Raw genomic sequence first — 25418 nt, 5'->3', positions numbered from 1 at the left:
TTGCCATTTCCTGTATTTGAGAAGAGAGATTTGTGCAATTAAATAATTCAAATTTGCCACCCATGTACTCAGTAAACTGAGGAATAAATTCATTTTTCAATTTATTATGCATTTCTTTTTTGGCATCAGTTCTTGGTTCTGTAGAATTTTCTTTAAACAACGGAAATATTGAATTATAATCGGGACCTTGTTCGGACCAGATTTTACGTAAATAATCATTTGTGGGATGACGAAGTGCAAAGTTTATAAAAATTGTAACCAATATGGTCGTTCTCGATAGCACTTTGACTTGATTAATGACCAAATCCCGAAGTTCTGGACAGCAACAAAAAGAATCAGAAAATCCAGTCTTTATCGTAAATTTTGTTTGAAGTTTTAAATCTTCACCATCATCATCATCGTCGTTGTCGTCTACTGCTGCTGATGATGATTTATCGACTTTTTCAGGTGTTTCTTTTTTGTTTTTCGATGATTGTTTTTTGGGAGTCTTTTTACGGGTATTCTGTATTTTATCAGTAGTTTTCTGCATTGACTTTTTTGTGACCATTGATATAAATGAGACTGCATCTTGTACATCAGCTTGTTTACTTGTTGACGGTTGTGGTTCGTTGGCATAATTTTTTTGTGTCGATAAAGATTTTGGTATTTTAAATTTTTCTGTTGGTGTGTTTTTTTCATTTTTAGCTTCGTATGTTGTTTTTTCGCTTCTTTTATCACTGCCCAAATTTAATTTGAATCGCTTCCTTGGAATTGGGCTGCGTTTAAATTCATTTTTTTCACCCAAATCGACAGATTCACTTGATTCAATATTTAAAAGATTTAAATTTTTCTGCCACGACAAAGTTCTATCGTCATTGTTGATGTTTGATATAAAAGGCTGAGAATTGTCATTAATTGACATTAGAGTATTTCCGTCGTTAAGAAAATGTTGCTGAGGTTGTCGATGATCATCGGAGATGTCTTCTTGAAAAGATTGATCTTAACGGTAAAGAAAATTAAAACTTGGCAATGCATTTAGCTCTTGATTTAAATGTGCGTCTTCTTGAAGAGGAATTAACTGTTGATGATTCGTGGGTATTACTTCTTGAGATTGATCTTGACGGTAAACAAAATTAACACTTGGCAATGCATCTGGCTCTTGATTTAAATGTGCGTCTTCTTGAAGAGGTAACAACTGTTGATGATTCGTGGGTATTATTTCTTGAGATTGATCTTGACGGTAAACAAAATTAAAACTTGGTAATGCATCTGGCTCTTGATTTAAATGTGCGTCTTCTTGAAAAGGAAACAACTGTTGATGATTCGTGGGTATTACTTCTTGAGATTGATCTTGACGGTAAACAAAATTAACACTTGTAGATGCACTTTGTTCTTGATTTAAATGTTCTTCATCTCGCGGAGGAAACAACTGTCGACGTACTCGATTCACATTACAATTCTGACCATTGTCAGATTGTTGACAACGACGCGGAAATAAGGGAGTAAATCTACTGTACACTGTACGAATACGATTACTATCAACACTATTTGAATTATGATTACTGCCCGAATTATTATCACTACGCCTTGGTAACAATGGAACATTGTCGCGAAACATTGCGTCTATTAATCGCATTGATTTGTTAAACGCGACGTTGTGCATTTTCAATATCTGCACGTGATGGAGGAGATTTGTTTGTTTCTTTTTTCTTATCACTCATTACAATAATAAATGTTAAACAATTAACTAAAATCTATCTTAAAACTATATACATGTACAATAACACGGTTTATCAAAAAAAGTTTCTATAATGACATTCGACAATGTTTTCTGCAAGACACACGCAGAATCTTGTCCAATGCAGCAAAGCAAAGTTTCCTTACAATATTCATCAAAAGCATTGTTGACAACAAATTCAATTAAAACTCCAAAAATGATCCAAGTTGATAGACTCGTAACATAACAAGGCCTGAGTAAAAAAATAATAATATAATATTTAATAAATTAATAATTTCAATAATTCTTAATATTTAAATATAAAAAAATTAAAATGGCAATAAGTAATAAGTGAGGGGCAGATAGCAAAAGTGGGTTAAAATTTGAGTGCGAACAAAAGTGTGAAAAAGAAATTGCAAACAAAAATGGGTTTTTATAGTAATTTCAGGTTTAGAATATTTATTTAAATAATAATTTTAAAAGAATATATTCCCTTCATTAGACTTGACAGAATTTTTGTAGTGTCAAATTAAAAAATATTGTTACCCCCTAACGTTACAAAATTGACAAAATAAGTAAATTTAAATTTTACAATATTTACAATACAATATTTTTTAATTTGACACTACAAAAATTCCGTCAAGTCTAATGAAGGGAATATATTCTTTTAAAATTATTATTTAAATAAATATTCTAAACCTGAAATTACTATAAAAACCCATTTTTGTTTGCAATTTCTTTTTCACACTTTTGTTCGCACTCAAATTTTAACCCACTTTTGCTATCTGCCCCTCACTTATTACTTATTGCCATTTTAATTTTTTTTATATTTAAATATTAAGAATTATTGAAATTATTAATATATTGAATATTATATTTAATATATTATATTATATTATTGTACAGTAAATTTACCCCCTTATTTCCGCGTCGTTGTCAACAATCTGACAATGGTCAGAATTGTAATGTGAATCGAGTACGTCGACAGTTGTTTCCTCCGCGAGATGAAGAACATTTAAATCAAGAACAAAGTGCATCTACAAGTGTTAATTTTGTTTACCGTCAAGATCAATCTCAAGAAGTAATACCCACGAATCATCAACAGTTGTTTCCTTTTCAAGAAGACGCACATTTAAATCAAGAGCCAGATGCATTACCAAGTTTTAATTTTGTTTACCGTCAAGATCAATCTCAAGAAATAATACCCACGAATCATCAACAGTTGTTACCTCTTCAAGAAGACGCACATTTAAATCAAGAGCCAGATGCATTGCCAAGTGTTAATTTTGTTTACCGTCAAGATCAATCTCAAGAAGTAATACCCACGAATCATCAACAGTTAATTCCTCTTCAAGAAGACGCACATTTAAATCAAGAGCTAAATGCATTGCCAAGTTTTAATTTTCTTTACCGTTAAGATCAATCTTTTCAAGAAGACATCTCCGATGATCATCGACAACCTCAGCAACATTTTCTTAACGATGGAAATACTCTAATGTCAATTAATGACAATTCTCAGCCTTTTATATCAAACATCAACAATGACGATAGAACTTTGTCGTGGCAGAAAAATTTAAATCTTTTAAATATTGAATCAAGTGAATCTGTCGATTTGGGTGAAAAAAATGAATTTAAACGCAGCCCAATTCCAAGGAAGCGATTCAAATTAAATTTGGGCAGTGATAAAAGAAGCGAAAAAACAACATACGAAGCTAAAAATGAAAAAAACACACCAACAGAAAAATTTAAAATACCAAAATCTTTATCGACACAAAAAAATTATGCCAACGAACCACAACCGTCAACAAGTAAACAAGCTGATGTACAAGATGCAGTCTCATTTATATCAATGGTCACAAAAAAGTCAATGCAGAAAACTACTGATAAAATACAGAATACCCGTAAAAAGACTCCCAAAAAACAATCATCGAAAAACAAAAAAGAAACACCTGAAAAAGTCGATAAATCATCATCAGCAGCAGTAGACGACAACGACGATGATGATGATGGTGAAGATTTAAAACTTCAAACAAAATTTACGATAAAGACTGGATTTTCTGATTCTTTTTGTTGCTGTCCAGAACTTCGGGATTTGGTCATTAATCAAGTCAAAGTGCTATCGAGAACGACCATATTGGTTACAATTTTTATAAAGTTTGCACTTCGTCATCCCACAAATGATTATTTACGTAAAATCTGGTCCGAACAAGGTCCCGATTATAATTCAATATTTCCGTTGTTTAAAGAAAATTCTACAGAACCAAGAACTGATGCCAAAAAAGAAATGCATAATAAATTGAAAAATGAATTTATTCCTCAGTTTACTGAGTACATGGGTGGCAAATTTGAATTATTTAATTGCACAAATCTCTCTTCTCAAATACAGGAAATGGCAATTCAATGAAATGTCAATTACTTGACAAATCTTCATTATCATGCCAGAAGTCGACTTGCTACGTTCTTCAAACATGAATTATTTTAAAAAAACAAATCTACAATGAAATTGGATAAAATGGAAACTACAGAACGTCAACAGGAGCGAACAAGAGTTTACCGTGAAAAAAAATTAATTCGTAGATTACGTAACAAGAAAAAAAGGGAGAAGTGGGCCAAAAAAAAATAAAAAAATAAAACAACTGTATCGAGAAGAAAGAAGAGCAAGACGTGCTGAATTAGAAAGGTTGCATCCCTATGAGCCGCATGTGGAAAAATTAATTTTTAGAAACGTTAAAAAATTAAAACAAAATCGCGATAAAAAACAAAGAAAAATTGTTTATGATTTACCTCCAAAGGGCAAAAATAGAGGTAAAAAATATCGAGAACGTTTAACATTTAAAAAAAACAATAAAAACTGGGAAAAACCAACACGTAAGAACAAATCATCAAAGCCATCGACAAAAACAAGTAATATTAAAGAGGCCACAAAAAAAGTGCAGGACAATGAAGAGGAGGAAGAATTGAATCATAGGAAAATCATTAAAACGAAACTTGACAATCTTCTCAAATACAATGAATGTGATAATGAAACTCTAAAGGCCTTGAACTTGGAAAATTTGGATTTTCGAGATCTTAAAAGAAGAAAGGAATGTCACAAATTTCTTATATTTTTTCATCGTTTACAAGATTATGTTGCACGTGAAGGAATCAAAAGTTTTATTCTTGTACCAATCATGAGTCCTGGTCTAAAGTACATTAGGTACACGAATACGGCGTTAAAACTGTTGGAAACTGAATTGAAAAAAGTAGCACCAGATTATACATGTACTTAAAAAGCATCGGAAAAGTTTACCGTCAATGAAATTGCAGCACAAGAACTCATGCACAAAGACATCATTTCGCCATTAAAAGAAAAGTCAAAGTTGCTGCATGCTGAAAAAACTGGTTTGGAAAGAAATTTTCAATATTTGGAAAAAGCAAATAATCCAAAAAATGCAGAAGAATCGTCAAACATAAAAAATCAATTAAAAGAAATTACAAAAAAATTGACTCCAATCAAAAAGGAAATACAATTGGAAAACAAATGACATCAAGACATTAAAAATCAACGACGTCCGGAGAAAATTAATGAAAATGATGAAAGATGGAACAACATGTTTGACATATCTAAAATATAAGTCAATAAAGAGAAATTGAAATTTTCCAAAACAATCATGACGGATGGTGTGGCTGTGTCTGTAATTTATAATCTTGTTAAACCAAAAAATATAACAAATTTTTCTCCTTTACAGCAATAAGAGTCGCGAGATGTAACAAAATATGAAGTGTTCAAGGGTCTTGACCCAGGTTTGAAATTTGGATTTGCTGGAGTAGAAAGAAAAATGAATGATAATTTCGATATTAAATGTATAGATAAACATATAAAAATTTCTACAAAATCTTACAGGTGGCAAACTCAGGAGAATAAGAGACAAAGCATTCTTTATAATGAGACAAAGAATTATAAAAAATATTATCACGATTTGCAAGTAAGTGAGAAATATCGTGACAAAGTAAATCATAAAGATCCTCAACAAATTTTAATATCAACAGAATATTTATTGGCAGCGCTAAAACGAAATCAACCTTATTTTGAAAAACGAAAAATAGCGGCTTTGAAATGGGACAAGTACATGTCAGTACAACGTGAAACAGATCTCTTAGCAAATTACATGGTTGGCGATGTAAAGAGGAAACAACTGTTGGTGATTGGATCACCTGAAATATCACCATGGATGCGTGGCCACGTGCGGATGCCGTTAAGAAAAGTTGCGAGGAGATTAATCGAAAAGCAATCTAAATATCCAAATTTACGAATTGTTTTTATCGATGAACATCGAACCACAAAACTTTGCAGCACTTGCAACGAAAACATGGACATTTTCAGAAACAGAACAGCTTATTGTGCTTCATGTAAAATCTCATGGAATCGTGATGTAAACGCGGGTAGAAACATTTTAAATTTGGGACTTGTGAAATTGGGAATAATAAATAAAGAACAATTGCCAAATTGGAGTGATTTTCGAGCGTTAAAAAATATCCAAGATTGGAATGAGTAGGGGGAGATTTGTCCTTCCAATAGTTTTCTTGATTTAAATGTTCTTCATCTCGCGGAGGAAACAACTGTCGACGTACTCGATTCACATTACAATTCTGACCATTGTCAGATTGTTGACAACGACGCGGAAATAAGGGAGTAAATCTACTGTACACTGTACGAATACGATTACTATCAACACTATTTGAATTATGATTACTGCCCGAATTATTATCACTACGCCTTGGCAACAATGGAACAAATTGTCGCGAAACATTGCGTCTATTAATCGCATTTATTTGTTCAACGCGACGTTGTGCATTTTCAATATCTGCACGTGATGGAGGAGATTTGTTTGTTTCTTTTTTCTTATCACTCATTACAATAATAAATGTTAAACAATTAACTAAAATCTATCTTAAAACTATATACATGTACAATAACACGGTTTATCAAAAAAAGTTTCTATAATGACATTCGATAATGTTTTTTGCACGACACACGCAGAATCTTGTCCAATGCAGCAAAGCAAAGTTTCCTTACAACATTCAGCAAAAGCATTGTTGACAACAAATTCAATTAAAACTCCAATAATGATCCAAGTTGATAGACTCGTAACACAACAAGGCCTGAGTAAAAAAATAATAATATAATATTTAATAAATTAATAATTTTAATATTTCTTAATATTTAAATATAAAAAAAATTAAAATGGCAATAAGTAATAAGTGAGGGTCAGATAGCAAAAGTGGAGTAAAATTTGAGTGCGAACAAAAGTGTGATATAAAAAAATTGCGAGCAAAAATGGGTTTTTATAGTAATTTCAGGTTTAAAATATTTATTTAAATAATAATTTTAAAAGAAAATGTTCTCTTCATTAGACTTGACGGAATTTTTGTAGTGTCAAATTAAAAACTATTGTTACCCCCTAACGTTACAAAATTCACAAAATAAGTGAATTTAAATTTTATTTAAAATTTAATTTAACTTTAGAGGTTAGTGTTGCAAAAATACATTTTTAAACAAAACATATATTGTTAGAAAAAACATTTTTTATTTATAACTTGATATGAAATTTCAATTGAGAATTATAATTGATAATAATATATTCACATATATTATATGCATATTCAATTTGTGAACTTTTTTATTTATAACACCTATTTTAATAAATATTAATTGATAAAATCTATTTAATAATTAATTTTTGTCATTTTTTCAATTGGTCAATTTTCTTCTATTTTTTTGCACTTCAGTTGTTCAAGAAATTATATTTTTTTAATTAATGCAAAAAACAATATTTTTTCACCTTTCAAAATCTGATAGATTTTTTTTAAATAGTCAAATTTTCGAAAAACTAAAACATTTTTTTAAAAAAAGACAAATTTGACAAATTTTTCATTTTTTTTTCTTTTTTTCAAGTTTTTTTTTTTTTATTTTATCAAAAAATCAGTAAAACTATTGTTTTCCTTACTAAAAACCAATATAAATCACTATATATAATTAGTTTTATGTCAAATAGAAACCTTTTTACATAAGTTTGAAGGGTGTATGGACACCCCAGTTACCCTTTAGAGGGTGAGAAAATTCAGTTTCTTTTTATAGGGTTAATAGAATTGTCTTAAAAATTTAGCTTAGAAGAATTTCTGTCAAATGACTACATTATCAAATAAAAATTAGATTCTATAGAAATTTTTTGAATAAAACTTTTGTTAAATGAGAATTTTTTTATATAGAAATTCTTTTAATTGGAAATTCTGTTTATTAAAACACTTTTAAGTGAATATTTGGATAAATAGAACTTCGACAAAAGAACAATTCTAATACATAAAAAATTTGTTTAATAAACATTTTTCGAGATATAAATTTTGTCATATGGAAATTGTATTACTTGAAAATTGGATATATTAGAAAATCTGCTCTATCACAGTCCAGTTAAATAGAAATTCTACAAAATCAGAAATTTGTTAAATAGTAATTTTTTTATATTAAAATTGGGCTCATTATAAAATCTTTTTTTTTAAATTCTACTAAATGTAAATTCGATAATTTTTAATTTGACACCAAAAAAGATCCGCCAAATCTAATGAAGGGAATATTCATGCGTCCCAAAGAATAGTCATCAATATCTCTTCTAAATAGATAAATTAATCAAAATATCTTAACCCGTTTTTGCTCGCAAAGCTTTTAACCCATTATTACTCCCATTCAAATTATAACCCACTTTTACTATCAGCCTCTCAAGTAAAAATGTGAACAATATCGATTGTGTTATCCCATCTGCGGTTAGATCCGAGATATCTCGGGGTAAATAATTTTAGTGAAATCCATGCAAAATCTCAATATTTTATTAAAAATTCTTACCTCACACTAATGCCGAAAATAACAAGTGAAATGCAGGATATCCAAGAACACCGGTAAGTGACGATGCAATTGATTCTTTCAAAACGCAAAAACGGTGACTGACAATGCAACTGATTACTTCAAATCAGAACGATGATTGACGATGAAACAGAGGATTTCCAATCAACACTATAACTGCAAGGTGAAAATAAAACTATAGAAATTGTTTTTTCTAGTTAAACAAACACTATTTTATAAAAATAAATAGATAAAATACTTTTAATAGGTTTACAAATATTTTTTAAATATAATAATATTTACTGATAGACACATTTTTGAGTTTTTTTTTAATATGTGACGTGATCTGAAGAAAGGGACTTTAAAAGATAAAATTATAGGTTATGTTGTGAAATTTTAAAGTGAAAATACACAAAGAAGTTCAACTTGTAATGCAAAATAATGTTAATATATCTTCTTTACATTCAAAATATTCAATAAATCTGATATCAGTCTTACAAAATCAAAAATAAACTTTTAGTTCAAGTAAAACTGTCGTAAACACAACCTACAATTCATTTGCTTCTAATGTTCCTTTCTTCAGATTGTATTACATATTAAATTGGTTAAAAATTTGAAAAAAGAAAATAAAATTGTGGTAATAATATTTTTTAGTTAAACATACTCTATTTTACAAGAATAAATGCAAAAAATAATTTTTTTTAAATAATTCTGTTTACCCATGGACGACTTTTTTTTTTATTTTTTTCCACAAAATTGATTTGAAATTTGGAAAAAGAAAATAAAATTATGGAAATAATTTTTTCCAGTAAAACAAATTCTATTTTATAAGAATAAATTAATAATAATATAATAATATTGAATAAATTAATAAAATTAATCTTTCTTAATATTTAAATATTAAAAAAAATTAAAATGGCAATATGTAATAATTGAAAATAAGAATAATATCGATTGTGTAATCCCTTTACATTTATACCCGACATATCGCGGGGTATATAATTTTAGGAAAATCCAATCAAAATCTCAATATTTTTTATTAAAAATTCTTACCTCACACGAAAGCAGAAAATGACAAGTGAAATGCAGGATATCCAAGAATACCGGTAAGTGACGTTGCAATTGATTCTTTCAAAACGCAAAAATGGTAACTGACAATGCAACTGATTATTTCAAATCAGAACGATGAAACTGAGGATTTCCAAATAAAACGTTAACTGCAAGAAGAAAATAATACTATAGAAATTGTTTTTTCTAGTTAAACAAACACTATTTTATAAAAATAAATAGATAAAATACTTTTAATAGGTTTACAAATATTTTTTAAATATAATAATATTTATTGATAGACACATTTTTAAGTTTCTTTTTTTTGAAAATAATTGGTTAAAAATTTGGAAAAAGAAAATAAAATTGTGGTAATAATATTTTTTAGTTAAACATACTCTATTTTATAAGAATAAATGCAAAAAATAATTTTTAAAAATAATTCTGTTTACCCATGGACGACTTTTTTTTTTATTTTTTTCCACAAAATTGATTTTAAATTTGGAAAAAGAAAATAAAATTATGGAAATAATTTTTTCCAGTTAAAGAAATTCTATTTTATAAGAATAAATTAATAATAATATAATAATATTCAATAAATTAATAAATTTAATGTTTTTGAATATTTAAATATTAAAAAAATTAAAATGGCAATATGTAATAATCGAAAATAAGAATAATATCGATTGTGTAATCCCTTTACATTTATACCCGACATATCGAGGGGTATATAATTTTAGGAAAATCCAATCAAAATCTCAATATTTTTTATTAAAAATTCTTACCTCACACGAAAGCAGAAAATGACAAGTGAAATGCAGAATATCCAAGAATACCGGTAAGTGACGATGCAATTGATTCTTTCAAAATGCAAAAACGGAAACTGACAATGCTACTGATTATTTCAAATCAGAACGATGATTGACGATGAAACTGAGGATTTCCAAATAAAACGTTAACTGCAAGAAGAAAATAATACTATAGAAATTGTTTTTTCTAGTTAAACAAACTCTATTTTATAAAAATAAATAGATAAAATACTTTTAATTAGTTTACAAATATTTTTTAAATATAATAATATTTATTGATAGACACATTTTTGAGTTTTGTTTTGTTTTTTGAATATGTGACGCGATCTGAAGAAAGGGACATTAGAAACTAAAATTATAGGTTATGTTGTGAAATTTTTAAGTGAAAATACACAATTTAATATATTTAAATATTAATATTATTATTAATTAATTAAGATTATTATAATATATTGTTGAAATTATATATTATATAATTAAGTATTAATGAATAGATTTAAAATAATTTTTTGAAATAAATAAATATATATATATATATATATATACATTATGTGTGTGACGTCACAAGTTGGCAATATATTTTTGATCGCGAGCAAAGTAAAATAATAGAGAAAATAGCACCGATGCTTCTAGAGTGAGAAAAAATTGCACTTCCATTTACGATGAATATATTTACTATTAACGATTATTCCATCATCCAATATATTATAAATTCGATTAATTTTGTAAATAAAATACAGAAATACCGAAATAATATCTATTTTTACAAAAATTTATCGATTAATAACGCAAAAATTCTGTGAACCACATTCTACGATTGTGGGGAAAAAATGACGCCAAGCCAAGCGTGCACAAAATGGGGCGGACATAGAATCTCACACCGCAAAAATTTACTATTTTAATTCAATTTAGAACCCGATTCTTACTTATTTGAAGAGTATTTCTGAATTTCGGACGAATAAAATAACTAACAAGAACACCGAATAGATCAATGAAAAAAATTTTAAACACTCAAATGATATTAACAAAGAATTCACTTTTTTACTTACACTTCTCTCTGCGACGAGTAGAACAATGAGGAACATGAGGAAGAAATGGTTTTAGTGGGAGTTTACTGGTAGCGCCACAAGTCGACACTTCCTGTAGTATGAAACTATACCAAAATGGCGAATTTGAATTCAAAACGATTAACTTTTAATAAGTAAATTTTAGATCTGTATTAATCTATTTTTTTCTATTTCAACACATTCATATTTTTTTTTAATGTCAACCACCTTTTTTATAAGTGAATAAAAAACAATCAGTGAATTAAAAAAACAATAAAAAAGGAGGAGAAATCCAATGTAACGATTAAAGGCCTAAACAGAATAGCTTCGCGAAAGCGATATATTCGTATCCTTTTCTATCTCATGCATCTCGTTCGCGAACGACTTTCGCGAAGCTATTGTGCGTTGGCCCTTATGCTTTCAGCGTCAGAAATGCATGCACATGCGCAGTGTGAAAAATGGGAAATTTGAAATTTAAAAAATAAAATTGAAGTCTGTAAATAAAATGAAATTAAAATATTTGTTTTCATTTAATGGATATTTGTATATTTTATAATAATTTCTTTTTATTTTGTAATTGTATTTTTAATTATTAATAATATTTAAAAGTACATTTTTTTATTGTTTAATTGTATTTTAAATTAATAATAATATACATTATATTGATATACATACATATATTGTTTACAAACATTTTTTAAGAATAACAATATTTACCAATAGACAAATTTTGGAGTTATTTTATTGAATAAAATATATAACATTTTTGTTGACATTTGATGCGCTTGAAGTTAGAAATCCTTCATGTCTAAAGGTAATGCAGATTTTCATTTTCAACTGTTTTTACAAAACATTTTTTAAACGGCTTTGCCCCCAATGACAAACATTTTTTATTTTTAAAATTTCACTTATATAAATAAAAAAATGAATTTAAATTTAATGCAGATCGTGTAGATAAATGATTCATTTATTCAATCGAAATATTTTTAAGACCCAAGTGCTTAAAACTATTTTTTAAATTTGAATCTTCGATCAACGAAATTTTCATCTCTTCCTTGCAAAAACTATTTTTATATTATATTTCTTATTGTACTTAATATTTTCGAGTTTTTTTCTTTTCTAATTAATTGCTTTAATCATATTAATAATAAACTGTAAACAAAAATTGTATTAGATGAGAAAGAAGGAAGATATTTTGAAAAACGCCTTTGCCCCACATAGCGGCTTTGCCCCGCTCTCCCCTACATTAAATGAAAAGATAACTCGTGCGGTGGTGGAATGCAATCCCAATTATTCGAGAACTGGAGATTCAGTTATTTACTGCCGTTATGGAAAATGGATTAATGAATTGGCTATTCGTTGTATTCGTAAGAATTATTCATAACATTTTCTTTAATACTTAATTATTTTTTTATTCCTTCTAAATCATGAAAGTTTTAATTCATATGTTTTAATTTAATGTTACAGTTAAAAATTGGAATAAATGACAGTATATTAATTTTTTATAATTTTTAAACATTTTTAAAAATGACTAAAATTTTGAAAATTTTTTATGTTTTATAAAAAATTAAATTGATATATTTACTTTTGTTTATTGATAAATATTTAATGTTTTTTTTGCAGATAATGATTGTTTAAAAAGTCCTTTGCACTACAATTTAGAAAATGGACATGTTTACCCATTTCATACAGCTAATTCTGTTATGGAATTAAAATATAGATGTAAAAATAATAATTATAAATTAAAAGGAGAAGGATGGTTATTCTGTATTGATGGAAAATGGTCTAATCCTCCACCTGTTTGTGAATTAAATGAAACAAAAATTTAATTTAATTTGCAAAAATAAATTAAATTTTACATCAAATTAAAAAAAATTATAATTTTCTTTATATTTAAATATTATTATAATTAATATTACTAAAAATATATAATTTGTTAGTTTACATATATGAAAAAATAAAGACTTGTAACATTTATTAAGAGATTATTAGAATATTTATTTCTCTAAGCGACTGTGTATATATATATGTATAAAAACTCTAACGAGTTCGTATTTTTATTTGATTAGATTTGACATTTTAAAAAAAGTAATTTATACTCTCTTGCTGATAACTTTTTATGTTTTTTTAAATTTAATTTTCTAAGTTTTTTATGTAAAATATTCAACATTATTTTTAATAAAACATTTAATGTTTAAATATATATGTTTGTTAATTTTTTTTTTTATTTACCTTTTGTAGACTCACACTGTTTGTATATGTAAACGAAGTTTTTTTTGGCTAATTTTAGAAATCAAAGTTTTTCTACCTTAAAAATGCTAAAAGCACGTGTCAATTTTGGCTATCTTGTTACTATATATATAAACTTTCCATTCGTATTAGCAAATAAAATTTTTTTTTCAGTATTGATCACTGAAGTGATTAGGAAATCGCTTATGTTAAATTTTGCTACAAATTTTTAAAATATCTTGCGTTGACGAAATCCAAAAATGATTTTCGATATTTTTAATTTGCTTCTGGTGGTATTTCTTATTTCAAATCAACCATCTTTCATTGAAACCACTGAGACAAGTATGTACATATCTTAAACATTTTTTTGAAATTGTAAAAATTTGCCTCTATTATATCTATGCGTATTATTTTTGGTTTAATCAGATTCAGAGTGTCAGGTATATCAGCTTAGAAATGGTTATGTTACATTAAATAAAAATAATGACACTGCGACGATACACTGCAATAAAAATTATTCAAAAAATAAAGATTACATTATTTATTGCAGTTATGGAATGTGGATAAATCAATTCGTTGTTCGTTGCATTCGTAAGAATTTTTACCAATTTTTTTCTATGATCTAAATTATTGTAATTCAATAAAGTTTTATTTATATATCGTTTTTCAGATAATGACTGCTTAAATAGTCCTTTGCATTATACTCTTAGAAATGGTTATGTTTCATCTACTCATAGAATTACTTCGAAAGTAGATTTAAAATATACATGCCGTAATAATTATGAATTAAATGGACCATGGATGTCACGCTGCATTGATGGAAAATGGTCAAATCCTCCTCCTGTATGTAAATCAAATGTAACAGAAAATGCATCTTTTATAGAAAACAAATCAACAGGTATTGATTTATTAATGCCTTTTTTAAAACTTTTGAAAAAATAGTTTTTAAATAATTATATTTTACTTTATTATTTTTAATTTTCAGATTTAAAGTGTTATCCATACAAACAAAAAAATGGACAAGTTACAATAAATGAAAGGGGTGATCGTGTGACAGTAAACTGCAATTCAAATTATTCAAAAACTGGGGATTCAAATATTTACTGTAGTGATGGAATGTGGAAGAATAAAATTAATTTTTATTGTAAACGTAAGAATTTTTGCAAAGTATTTATCAAGAAATTAAATTAAAATTTTTGCTTCTAAATTAGCAAAAATGAAGTCAATAAATATATGTATAAACTAATTTTACATCTAATTACAATTTATAATAAATTACATTATATTGGTTTCTTTCCAGTATTAATTTTGTAATATTTTTTGTCAAAAAGTTAATTTCAATTTAGAAATTCTATTTTCTTTAATATCAGATGAAATATTTTCTATAATTTAATTTAAGATAAATGTATCTATTATTTCAGATAATGATTGTTTAAATAGCCCTTTGCATTATACTCTTGAAAATGGAATTGTTTCTTCAACTCGTACATTTTCTTCTGACATAAAATTAGAGTATAGTTGTAGAAATGATGATTATGAATTAGAAGGATTTAGGTGGTCAACTTGCATTGATGGAAGATGGTCAAATACTCCTCCTGTATGCAAATTTAAAGGTAGAATAGAAAATGAAATTTAATAGAATTGATATATGTATGTGTTTGTGTCTATATTAAATATATTTATTTATACTTATTTTCAGATTTAAAGTGTACGCCATTCGAGATTGAAAATGGACAAGTTACAATAAATGAAATGGGCGATCGTGCAACAGTAAAGTGCAACTCAAATTATTCGAAATCTGCAGATTTAATTATTTACTGCAGTAATGGAATATGGATGAATAAACCTCAGATTCGTTGTATTCGTAAGAAATTTTGTCAATTTTGACTATTTGCTTATTTTACTCTTTAATTTTTTATAAAAATTTTACACTAATTTAAATTTGAAAATTTTTAATTTTGTTACATTCTTTTAGAATGAAAATATATAACTTACTTCAGACAAGTATTCAATTTTTTTCAGACAATGATTGCTTATATTTACTTAGTAGACCACGTCCTTTGCATTACACACTTGAACATGGACATGTTTTTCCCAAAAGTACTGATAATTCTGACGTAGAATTAGAATATAGATGCAAAAATGATGATTATGAATTAATTGGATTTAGATGGTCATTCTGCAGGGATGGAAAATGGTCAAATCCTCCTCCTGTATGTGAATTAAATGAATCAGAATATGAAGGACTTGATTAATTGTTATCAATTATTTGTACAAGTATAAAAAAATAAAAGTTTCATATTGACAAATTATAAACATATTTTTTTTAATATCTAATACTGTTTTTCTAAAACCTTTTCTATATCTACTTATCAAAAAATTACGCATAATCATGCTAAAAAAATATCTTCATTTGTAAACACTAATAGGTGTGAGTCTACCATAAATAAATAAAAGTTCATTTGTTATTTATACCTTCTGTATGTGAATTAAATGAATCAGAATATGAAGGATTTATTGACTATCGAAATAGTTTTTGTAAATTTGGCAAATTATTAAACAATAATTGAATAAAAAAAATTTTGTTCTGTTTTGAAATAAATTTATTTCACAAAATACACATGTTTTTATACATTTTTGAAAGAGATATTATTAAGCTTTAAAATATTGTGACTATAAGAAAATATATTTCACAATTTACAATAATTGTCGATCAGTTTAAATTTTAGAAGCAAATATAAACAAATGTCCATTAAAAATAGTTATTTCAATTCCACCACTAAACAATAGGCGATTCGTATAAAAATATGTCAGCTATATCTAAGTAAAAGCATAAAAAATTCTCATTCTTGTGGAAAAAAACTTTTGTAGTTTATTCCTGAATTCTTAAGACGGTGATTGGTCATGTTTTTTAAATAAAATATATAATGACCAAAACCGATTTTCAATCTAGAATGATAACTATATTTTAAAAAAAGGTCCACCGCAAGATAATCTTAATATTTGTCCTCAACCTTTTTTTGGAACTACGAGAAAAAAATTACGTACATTTTTAAACATATTAAGTACGAATTTTTTTTATAATTACTATCAGTGCTTTTTTCAAGTGAAAATATTTTCAGTCTAAACGTCACTTGAATACTTTCTTCCTTCCTTACTTACAGTAAAAAGTATAATAAAATTTAACGATCATAAAAAAATCATATTCTTCAATTTTTTTTCAGTTCTTTAGAATAAAACTTTTAATATGTGGGTAGTTGAATTTACAAAACTTTTGTATAATAAAATTTTGATTTTTTTTCTATTAGACAAAATAAATGTTAAATTTATGTATGTTAATTTTCTTCTTTGAAATTAAAATTGAGTAATAAGATTGTTAAGAAATTTGCAAGTAACGTTCAAACTCAACTGATAGGATGAAAAATACTTCATATATAAAAATCTAATTTTCACACACTGGCATTTGTTATTCTGTTGGGTAAAAATATATATTCAGAATACGAAGACACACTTTCTATTTGTTTACAAATTTTCTTTATTCAAAAAATATTTTATTTTGAAAATATTCTTTTTTTTTGAAAATTACTAATTTTTTTTTTATAAGAAATACTTAATTTTCAATAATTATTCATTTTTTAGAAAATATATTTTAAAATATTATTGAAAATCGAAAATATATCATTTTGTTTCTTTTATAATGTTAATAATATTATTATTAATAATTTTTTTTTAATTTTTTGTATATTCAGTAAACATATGAAGTGTGTCCTGCCAGATAGAAATGTATATCTAAATAACAAAATAAACTATCATGCAAAATTTTACAATACATTAGTAGTAAATTTTAATAGTGCTTTTCAAGCATAACTAATTCTAAAGAATTTTTCTCCACTCTCAATGACCCATATATGCATGTGTAATTTGCAAGAAAAAATATAAATCTCTCGAAATTTTAACACAATTTTCAAAAAACAAATTTCTCTTTCCTCGCAAATATATATATATATTCCTTTAAAAAAATTCTTCTTTTGAAATAATTATTTTTTTGTTAAGAATTATTTCGTAAGTAAAAATAAGTTTTACTGACTGAAAAATAATATATTTCTAAAAATATAAATTTTTTCCTCTAAAGAAAAAAAGAGAACAATTTTTTTTTATAAAAAAAAACATTTTTTCCAAATGTAAAATTTAGAAAACAAATTTTCTATACCTATGAAAAATAATTTATAATTATTATAAATTATTATAAATTTCTTTCTAAAAAAGATTTTTTCTTAAAAAAAACTGTTTTCCTTAAATAACAATAATTCTTTTCCAAAAAGAAAAAATAATTATTTTTTCAACGAATTTTTTTTTGTGGGAAAAATTCGTTTTTCGATATATATGATATATTATATTTATCGCTCACGTTTTAATGCTGATTGTAATAATGCCATGCGCATTGATGTCACTAATTTTTCAAGTTCCTCAACTTTCATTTTTAACACTTTGTTGTCTTTCTCGAGTTGTGTTGATCTTCGTGACATTTCCTCTTCTTTTGCCTTTTTATTCATACGTGACTTTCTTGAGGCCTCATTATTTTTTTCACGTGATTCACGATAACTATTATCGGAAAACACATCATCATCATTATCACAATTATCATCGTCATTTTCCGAGTCAGTTTCCAATTTTCGTTTAGGACCCCTTCGTTTTTTACGATACAAATCACCATCATTTTTTGAACATTTTTTCAATGTTTTGACTGTTTTTGTTTTTTTACGCGATGATAATTTCTCCATATAGGAAGATGATGATGATGATGATGATGATGGAGAAGGTAAATAGGAAGAAGAAGAAGAAGGAATTCTAGTTTCATGAACTTCAACTTTTTGATTGACTGATTCTCGTCTTCTTCTCAATGTTCTCTCCTTATTTTTAATTTTAGGTGATTGCTTCTCTTCGTTTCTTGCGTTTGTCTTGACAACTTTTTGTGATGAAGCTGAAGCTGTACTACATGCAGCAGGTAAAGCGACTTCGTCCTAAAAATAATACAAAATACAAATCTGCCCTCGAAATAGTCTCAGCATTTCAAAACTGGAAAAGTTGGCGAAAAAAAATAAATACATACTTCACAGAGATAGGAGAGTAGATCAAAAGATTCTGGTTCATAAGTAGTGTATGTTGAAAGTACAGTTGATTCCAAGGGATCAATAATTTTCCCCTGTGTCACTTGTTGAATTGGTAATTGAACTTTCAAATTGTTTGTAACTTTAGGTCTAGTTGATGAATGTGAAGTATCATTATCAATATTGATGAATGTTGTATCGATAATTTTGCCAGTGGTTAAATTTTGCCAAGCATCCGTTTCATTGGCCATTGTATAGTTGTTAGGATCAATTTTTTCAAATTTCACCACTGAAGATGGTAAATTTGAAAGATCAGCAATATGCAAAATATCTTCGACATTAGTTCTCTTCTCGTCGTAAACAATTGTAAATTCTTCGGGTACACTTTCCACTGTTGAGACATTATCATTCTCATAGCTCATATCTAAAAATGAAATAAAATTTTTTTCAACAATTAATAACTATTTCTTTTTTTTATTAATATATGAAAAAAGTATTAATAATAATAATTACCGGTTAGTTTGCAATTGATCGCTTCACCTATAGGAAAATCGTATTGTTGTGGAAATTGGTCCATGCACCAACCGCTCAGATCTTGAAAGTTCTCCTCCCAAATGGAATAATTCTCCGTGTTCTCCTCGTCGGTATTTTGAAAATTGTTGCTTTTTATATTTGGTATTGTCCAGGATTCTTTTAATATTTCCGATTCCATCGTCGGACTCAGAAGAGGAATCATTTCCGTCTTCGAGGAAGCATGTATTGTTGCTTCCTCTGGAGGCCTCGATCTCACGCCATGAGAAACAGATGACAGATGTGACTGACGGTTGCATTGTGATAATAGCTTAACAAAAAAAGAAGAGAAAAATAAAATTAGGGATAGTTTTTTTACTTTTTATTTTTGTACAAATAATTAGAAAAAAATGATGCGCATATAAATATTACTTCTTATTTGTCCAATTTCAGAATGTAAAATTACAAAAATAGAAATTTGTTTTAAAAAACAAATTTTTTTTAATTTTCAATTTTACATTATTGATGGTGTAAAAAACTTGTTTACTATACTTACCGTTTTTCAAGTTATTTAATTTTACATATAGTTTGTAATTATATTCTTAAATAATTTTAAATAATTTAATTAAAATAATTAATTGAAAAAAAACTATATTAATAATAATAATAATTAAATATATCAAATACCCACCCGTTCATTTTAAACACCTCAATAATAATATTGATGAAATTCTTTCTATTTTTGGGGTAAAATTTTTCTTTCAGTAAAATTATTATATCATATAGTGGTTTTTTTTTGTAATTCACATTCCTATTATTGCATTGTCATCATTTATTCATAAACATTTCCTAATTTTTTGTTCTTTTTTATTACTTACGATCAAGTCGCCCCCTTTCTCTATGGAAATGTTGCTAGCCGTTGAACGCTCGTAAATGGGAGGGATTTTGGAGGCCTGAAAAAATTTAATTTTTATTATAAATCATTGAAAAAAATTATTTATTATTATTTTTATATCATTTGTTAATTAAATATAAAATTAATTCATTACATATTTATATTTTTCGTGTTATACAAATGTTTAATTTTCATTAAAAAAAAAAAAACAAAAAAATTGTGCTTGGGTCAGCGCCTTTTTTTAACTTTTTGTTTCGGCCCTGGCGCTTAAACGAAGGAGCCCTGCGACTACTTCGTGGCCCTGCGCCTGCGAGACTTTAACTACGAGCTATCGATTGTCGATTTTTTTCCATGCACGCTCGCACTACTTTTTTTTAATTATTCGAAAACCTGGCAACATTTTTTATTATTCTTGAGATCAATGGAACACTTAGGTTGCGATGATACTTTGCTTCAATTTTCCCGGTTCATATATTCAAGGTCATGTAGGTTCTTGAGGCGAACATAACCTTAAAATTCAGGCTAGATAGAGTCCAATATAAAAAAAAATTTTTTTAATTAATTTTAATACAGAATTTTCTTAGGTATACTTACTGTAAATAGTAAAATATTTATAATTAATATTTAAATAATTATTCAAATAATTTGTAATAATTAAAATTTTTTCACAATAAAATTTGACCAAACGTCGAAAATTTTTATATATTTTCCTTTATTATCATGACTATAATTAGAAAATGTTATTTTATCTAGATTTGAAATGATTGTGCAAGACACTTTATAAAACTACTATATTTCTCTTTTTTTGCTTGTTACTCATATGACAAACAATTACGTATTTTAAAATTTTGTTATGATTTTATCAATTCATTAAAATATAACATTAAAAGCAAGTAAAGTGATGAAATCTAAAGATTCTTTTGAAAATTTTACGGAAAATTTGATATATAATTACCAGCCGCTCAAAAACAGACTGATTTTATCTCAAGTTCTCAGAATATTTTGCAATAATTTGGATTTCGGGAGTCATCATTAAAATGTGAATTTAATTTTCGATTACATATAAAGATAAGCTAAATTTTACTGTACTATGTATAGTGCTTCTATTTATATAAACAAAATTACATATAATTCTCGTCAATTTGAAAAAGAAAATTCAAATTTTTAAAAATACTTATTAATTTTTAATTTGCATACAATTATTATTTTTAGAAAAATGTATAAAAAATGGTTTAAATTCCAATGTTCAAATAAGAAGAGAAAAAAATTTATTCTTCAATAAATTAAAATTTTCACATAACAATGGAAAACTTTTTTGTGACGTTCACAATTATTATCTGTTATGTGATTGTTCAATTTTTGTTATCCTTTATGTAACAACAATTTCATTGAGTATGTTTTTAAATTTCATTTGACAATTTTTCTTTTCTGTCTCTAATAAGAGGATTTTTTTTTTTCGAAAACAATTTTTTTTTTTTTTTTGATAAAGTGAACAAAATTTAATTGTAGGATAAAATTGTAACCCAATAATAATCAAATTGATAAATTCAGACGATATACACAAGTGCATTAATTTATTACCGATAAGTAAATATTTTTCACATTTTCCATTATTATTCAGAAAAAAACTTTATTTTAAATTTATATATATTTTTTTTTATTTAAAACAATTTTAATTTAAAAAAACTAATAATTCCGAAATTTTAATTTGAAGAATTGAAATAAGATATGGTGATTTGGTAAAATATAAATAAATTCTGTAAAGATGGAAACTTTTTATGTGATGAAGATTTTTAGTAATTTTATAACTAAAGGAAATTTTATCACTTGTTTGAAAGTAGTTATTTTGGCATGAATTCAAAAAAACAGTATAATATGTATAGATAAAAGATCTTTTTAGTATGCCAAATTGTAAATGATGTGCGATTTAATAAAGAGTCGTCATTGCTAACAGAGAACGTTGACCAATGCTCGATTATTGCTTAGTCATTCTCGCGGAATATTTTTCCAATGTACATATATATATATATTTAATTATCGCGATATTAATTAATCCTCAGGAGTCATTTATAATCCATTGTCTAATAAAAAAATAAAAAAATAAATTATTTATTTAAAAAACAATTTTTTTCATTTTTTTTACATTCTGTCTTTTTATTTATATTAGTGTAGATTTTTATTACCTTTTTTTCTTTATAAATTTTTGTATGATAAATTTATTTTTGTTTAAAACATTTTGTTCAATTTATCTTCTTTTTTTCTTACTATGAATGTATGAACATGAAATTTTTTCAGGAAAGAGGCGACACCGTTAAGCATTGAGTCAATTTAATGACTCATGGTGCAAAAATTTTAAAGTCGATCAACATTTATAGAAAACATTTTATTATTAATTTATATTAAAACCATGTAATCATATTTTTTATTCTTATGTTTATAATTTTCAGGATATTTTTTAAATGAAATATAAAAAAAAATTTTTTTTATAAATTATACATTTGCAAAAAAAAATATTTTTTGCACATTTTTATTATCTTTGACTTTTAGCGATAATACTACAGTATTGATAAAAAGTCAGAAATAGTTGTTATTGTCTCAACTTCAAAAATAACAATTAATGAGTGACAATTGCGTTAGTAATTATATATAAAGATGTCTCATATTTGTATAGAAAAAGAAATAAAGAATAAATTTAGAAAAATATAATTTAAAAAAAAATAAATAAATTTAAATTTAAATTTACAGTAAAAACGTTTTATGTTTTAGTAAAAAAATGGGTTTCATGTTGTAGTCAAAATATAAACTTTGTAGTAATAAAAAAGTAAAAATGCAAATTTTTTTTTTCGAAAAAAAATTATTACATGTTAGAAAATTCTGTTTTAGAAAAGTATCAACTTATCAAGTAATGTTTTTATTCTTTCAGTGGGATGACATTTTTTGAGAGTCATTGTAAATTTTTTCCTCAATTATCACTGTAAACTTTTTTATCACTATCAAACGCCAGTGAAACGTCGTCGCAAACATCAAAGGTTGTGTTATATAACGCGCATTTCGTTATTATATTTCGTCCACATTTCTCATTCTCACAATGAAAAAATTTACTTCAAGGATAGTCCCAACCCCCTCCCATTCCATTTGAAAAAAATTAAATAAAAAATCCAGCAAGAAATAAGAATTAAAATCGCAAAAAAAAATCGATCCGTCACACTTGATGCGTCTTACATTTGATAAGATATTTTTTTTAAAAAAAAGAATATTTTTCAATAATCATAATCAGGGCAAACAAGTAAATTTTGAAAATTTGCAAATTATCAAAAAGAAAAAATAAGATAATAATAAAAAATTTGATGACGTTTGTTATACCGGTTATATAAGAAACTCACGCGTTAGAGACAAAGAATTGCGAATGAGACTCACCCTCCCGAATTTGATAGATTTTTCTGGTGTGCCTTCCACTTGATGATGAAATTTGCGTATTTCCGATTTCACCTTGGCAGTTGAAATTACTTTTCACAATATATATATATATATATAGAAAAATGCAGAACAAGTTTTATTTATTCACTTTTTTCTATTTTGTTTAAATTTTTTTAATAAATTAGCGGTGTCGGTAATTCGTAGTGTTTTGAGGAAAGTAAAAAAAAGTTTCTCAAGTCTATAGTCACAACGTGTACACGACGAATTCCGCTGAACTTGTGCTACTTTATCACGTCACGAGCTGGTAATATTGCAACGCAGAGATGTATACAGCGCTTCACAGCAGAATTGACGTCAATTTTAACCAATCGCTGCATCTCTGTGCACATTGTTAACCAATCAGCATTCTTCGCGAGGAGGGAATTGAGTTTTGTGGAGGGAATTCCAAGAAACTCGTCACACACTCACACACATGGACAACGATCGATATAATACATACATGTATGATTAAATAGAGCTGGTTTACACTATGGTAGAAGCCACAAATAAACATTTTTTTAGAAAAAATTACTACAAATTTTTATAGATACTCATAAAAAATCATAAATTTATCATTAGTAACCTTACAGCACCGGATATCCTGAGGATATTCACAAGATATTTTAAGGATATACTAGAGTGCGGCAGAGGATATTCACAATATATTTTAAGGATATACTAAAGTCCTGAGGATATTTCTGGACATCCTAAGGATATCCCTAGGATGTCTTGAGGATATCCATATGATGTTCTGGGGATATTTGTAGTATGCCGTAGGGATATCTGAAAAATATCCTTTATTGAGGCGATTTGGATATTCTAAGTCATGTCAAGATATCCTGAGGATATCCTTTCGTTGCGAGGGTAGCTCATAAAATATCATAATTTCATAACTCATATAGGCATATAAATACTTTTATGTTTCTCACATAACTCTCACAATACATGCTTGAGTAAAATAAAAATGATTTTTTATACGTAATTATCCAGGTAAGAAAAAAAATTGGATTACTTACATGAGTAATATAAAAATAACCCTACGCTGTGAATCAGCTCATAGTCTAGACGAGAAATATAGTCCCTTTGTCGGCAAAAACAATCTCTGTATTTAGAGAGACCTTCAGACAAATCGCGATATGAGGAAAACATTCGAAAATATTATGCGTTACACATTTTTACGATTCGTTGAGCTAAATAACGGAGAAACGATTCACATATACATTATAAAAAAAAATTTCATTAATTTGAAAAAGTGTCTCTGAAACAAGTCTATAAAAAATATAATAATTTAAAAAAAGAAAAGAAAATTATTTGCGTATAAAATAAAAACAAAAAACCTCAAAGGTTACACGATGATAGTTTGTAATATTAAAAAGTGCTAATTCGTAATCAGGGACCTCAAAAATACCCGAGCAACAAGTTTCAAGCGAATAAATTCACTTTTTTAAAATTCGTACGACATTTTGAATTTGGGCAAAATAACATCGGATTCGTAAGGGGGCGTTCATAAACTACGTAGCATGTTTAGGGGGAGGGGGGGGGTTAAGCGAAATTCTACCTTAGTCTACGTGGGGGGAGGGGGGGTGTCGACTCTAACTACGTAATATATACTAAAATTAATTTCTTTGCTTTTTTAAAATTGCGCGGGAGTTCGAACTTCTAATAAAAAAAAGAGATCTCTTTATTTTTGTCAATCTAAATTCTTTTTTATATTTGTATAAAAATGTAATTATTTTGAGAAGGTTTTT

The 25418-nt window shown here is 26.6% G+C and overlaps 4 protein-coding genes across 6 annotated transcripts in view; 2 read left to right on the top strand and 2 right to left on the bottom strand.

Moving 5' to 3' along the window:
* The window catches only part of LOC127280606 (uncharacterized), a 263749-nt gene extending 252190 nt beyond the window's left edge, over positions 1–11559 (bottom strand). For 2 of the 3 annotated variants that reach the window (XM_051303726.1, XM_051303728.1), the window contains exons 1-4: positions 11476–11559; positions 10403–10576; positions 9624–9787; positions 8574–8747 (exon numbers count right to left, since the gene is read on the bottom strand). The gene's annotated coding sequence lies outside the window, so the exon portion shown is untranslated. The remainder of the gene's footprint in view (positions 1–8573; positions 8748–9623; positions 9788–10402; positions 10577–11475) is intronic. The other variant, XM_051303727.1, reaches the window with a different exon arrangement.
* Positions 11560–12026: 467 nt separating this feature from the next.
* Positions 12027–13323, top strand: LOC127280636 (P-selectin-like). Its single transcript, XM_051303779.1, has 2 exons — positions 12027–12839; positions 13096–13323. The coding sequence occupies exons 1-2, from the start codon at positions 12647–12649 to the stop codon at positions 13299–13301; spliced, it is 399 nt and encodes a 132-aa protein (XP_051159736.1). The 5' UTR covers positions 12027–12646; the 3' UTR covers positions 13302–13323.
* Positions 13324–13816: 493 nt separating this feature from the next.
* On the top strand, positions 13817–16017 carry LOC127280629 (coagulation factor XIII B chain-like). Its single transcript, XM_051303766.1, has 7 exons — positions 13817–14043; positions 14128–14292; positions 14372–14599; positions 14687–14851; positions 15123–15314; positions 15401–15565; positions 15724–16017. Exons 1-7 carry the CDS (start codon positions 13962–13964, stop codon positions 15954–15956), a joined length of 1230 nt encoding a protein of 409 aa, XP_051159723.1. The 5' UTR covers positions 13817–13961; the 3' UTR covers positions 15957–16017.
* A 264-nt stretch (positions 16018–16281) lies between these two features.
* On the bottom strand, positions 16282–24020 carry LOC127280661 (uncharacterized). Its single transcript, XM_051303815.1, has 6 exons — positions 23963–24020; positions 23632–23720; positions 20198–20272; positions 19323–19650; positions 18812–19233; positions 16282–18722 (listed from the first exon to the last, which is right to left on the bottom strand). The coding sequence occupies exons 1-6, from the start codon at positions 24018–24020 to the stop codon at positions 18099–18101; spliced, it is 1596 nt and encodes a 531-aa protein (XP_051159772.1). The 3' UTR covers positions 16282–18098.
* Between the last annotated feature and the right edge of the window lie 1398 nt (positions 24021–25418).

The sequence above is a fragment of the Leptopilina boulardi genome, unplaced genomic scaffold, assembly GCF_019393585.1.
Source record: "Leptopilina boulardi isolate dan_hultmark-lab unplaced genomic scaffold, ZJU_Lbou_2.1 LbouV2_248, whole genome shotgun sequence".
Taxonomy (NCBI): Eukaryota; Metazoa; Arthropoda; class Insecta; order Hymenoptera; family Figitidae; genus Leptopilina; species Leptopilina boulardi.
Note: the sequence above shows the minus strand (reverse complement) of the source record. Positions and strands in the feature narration are given on the sequence as shown.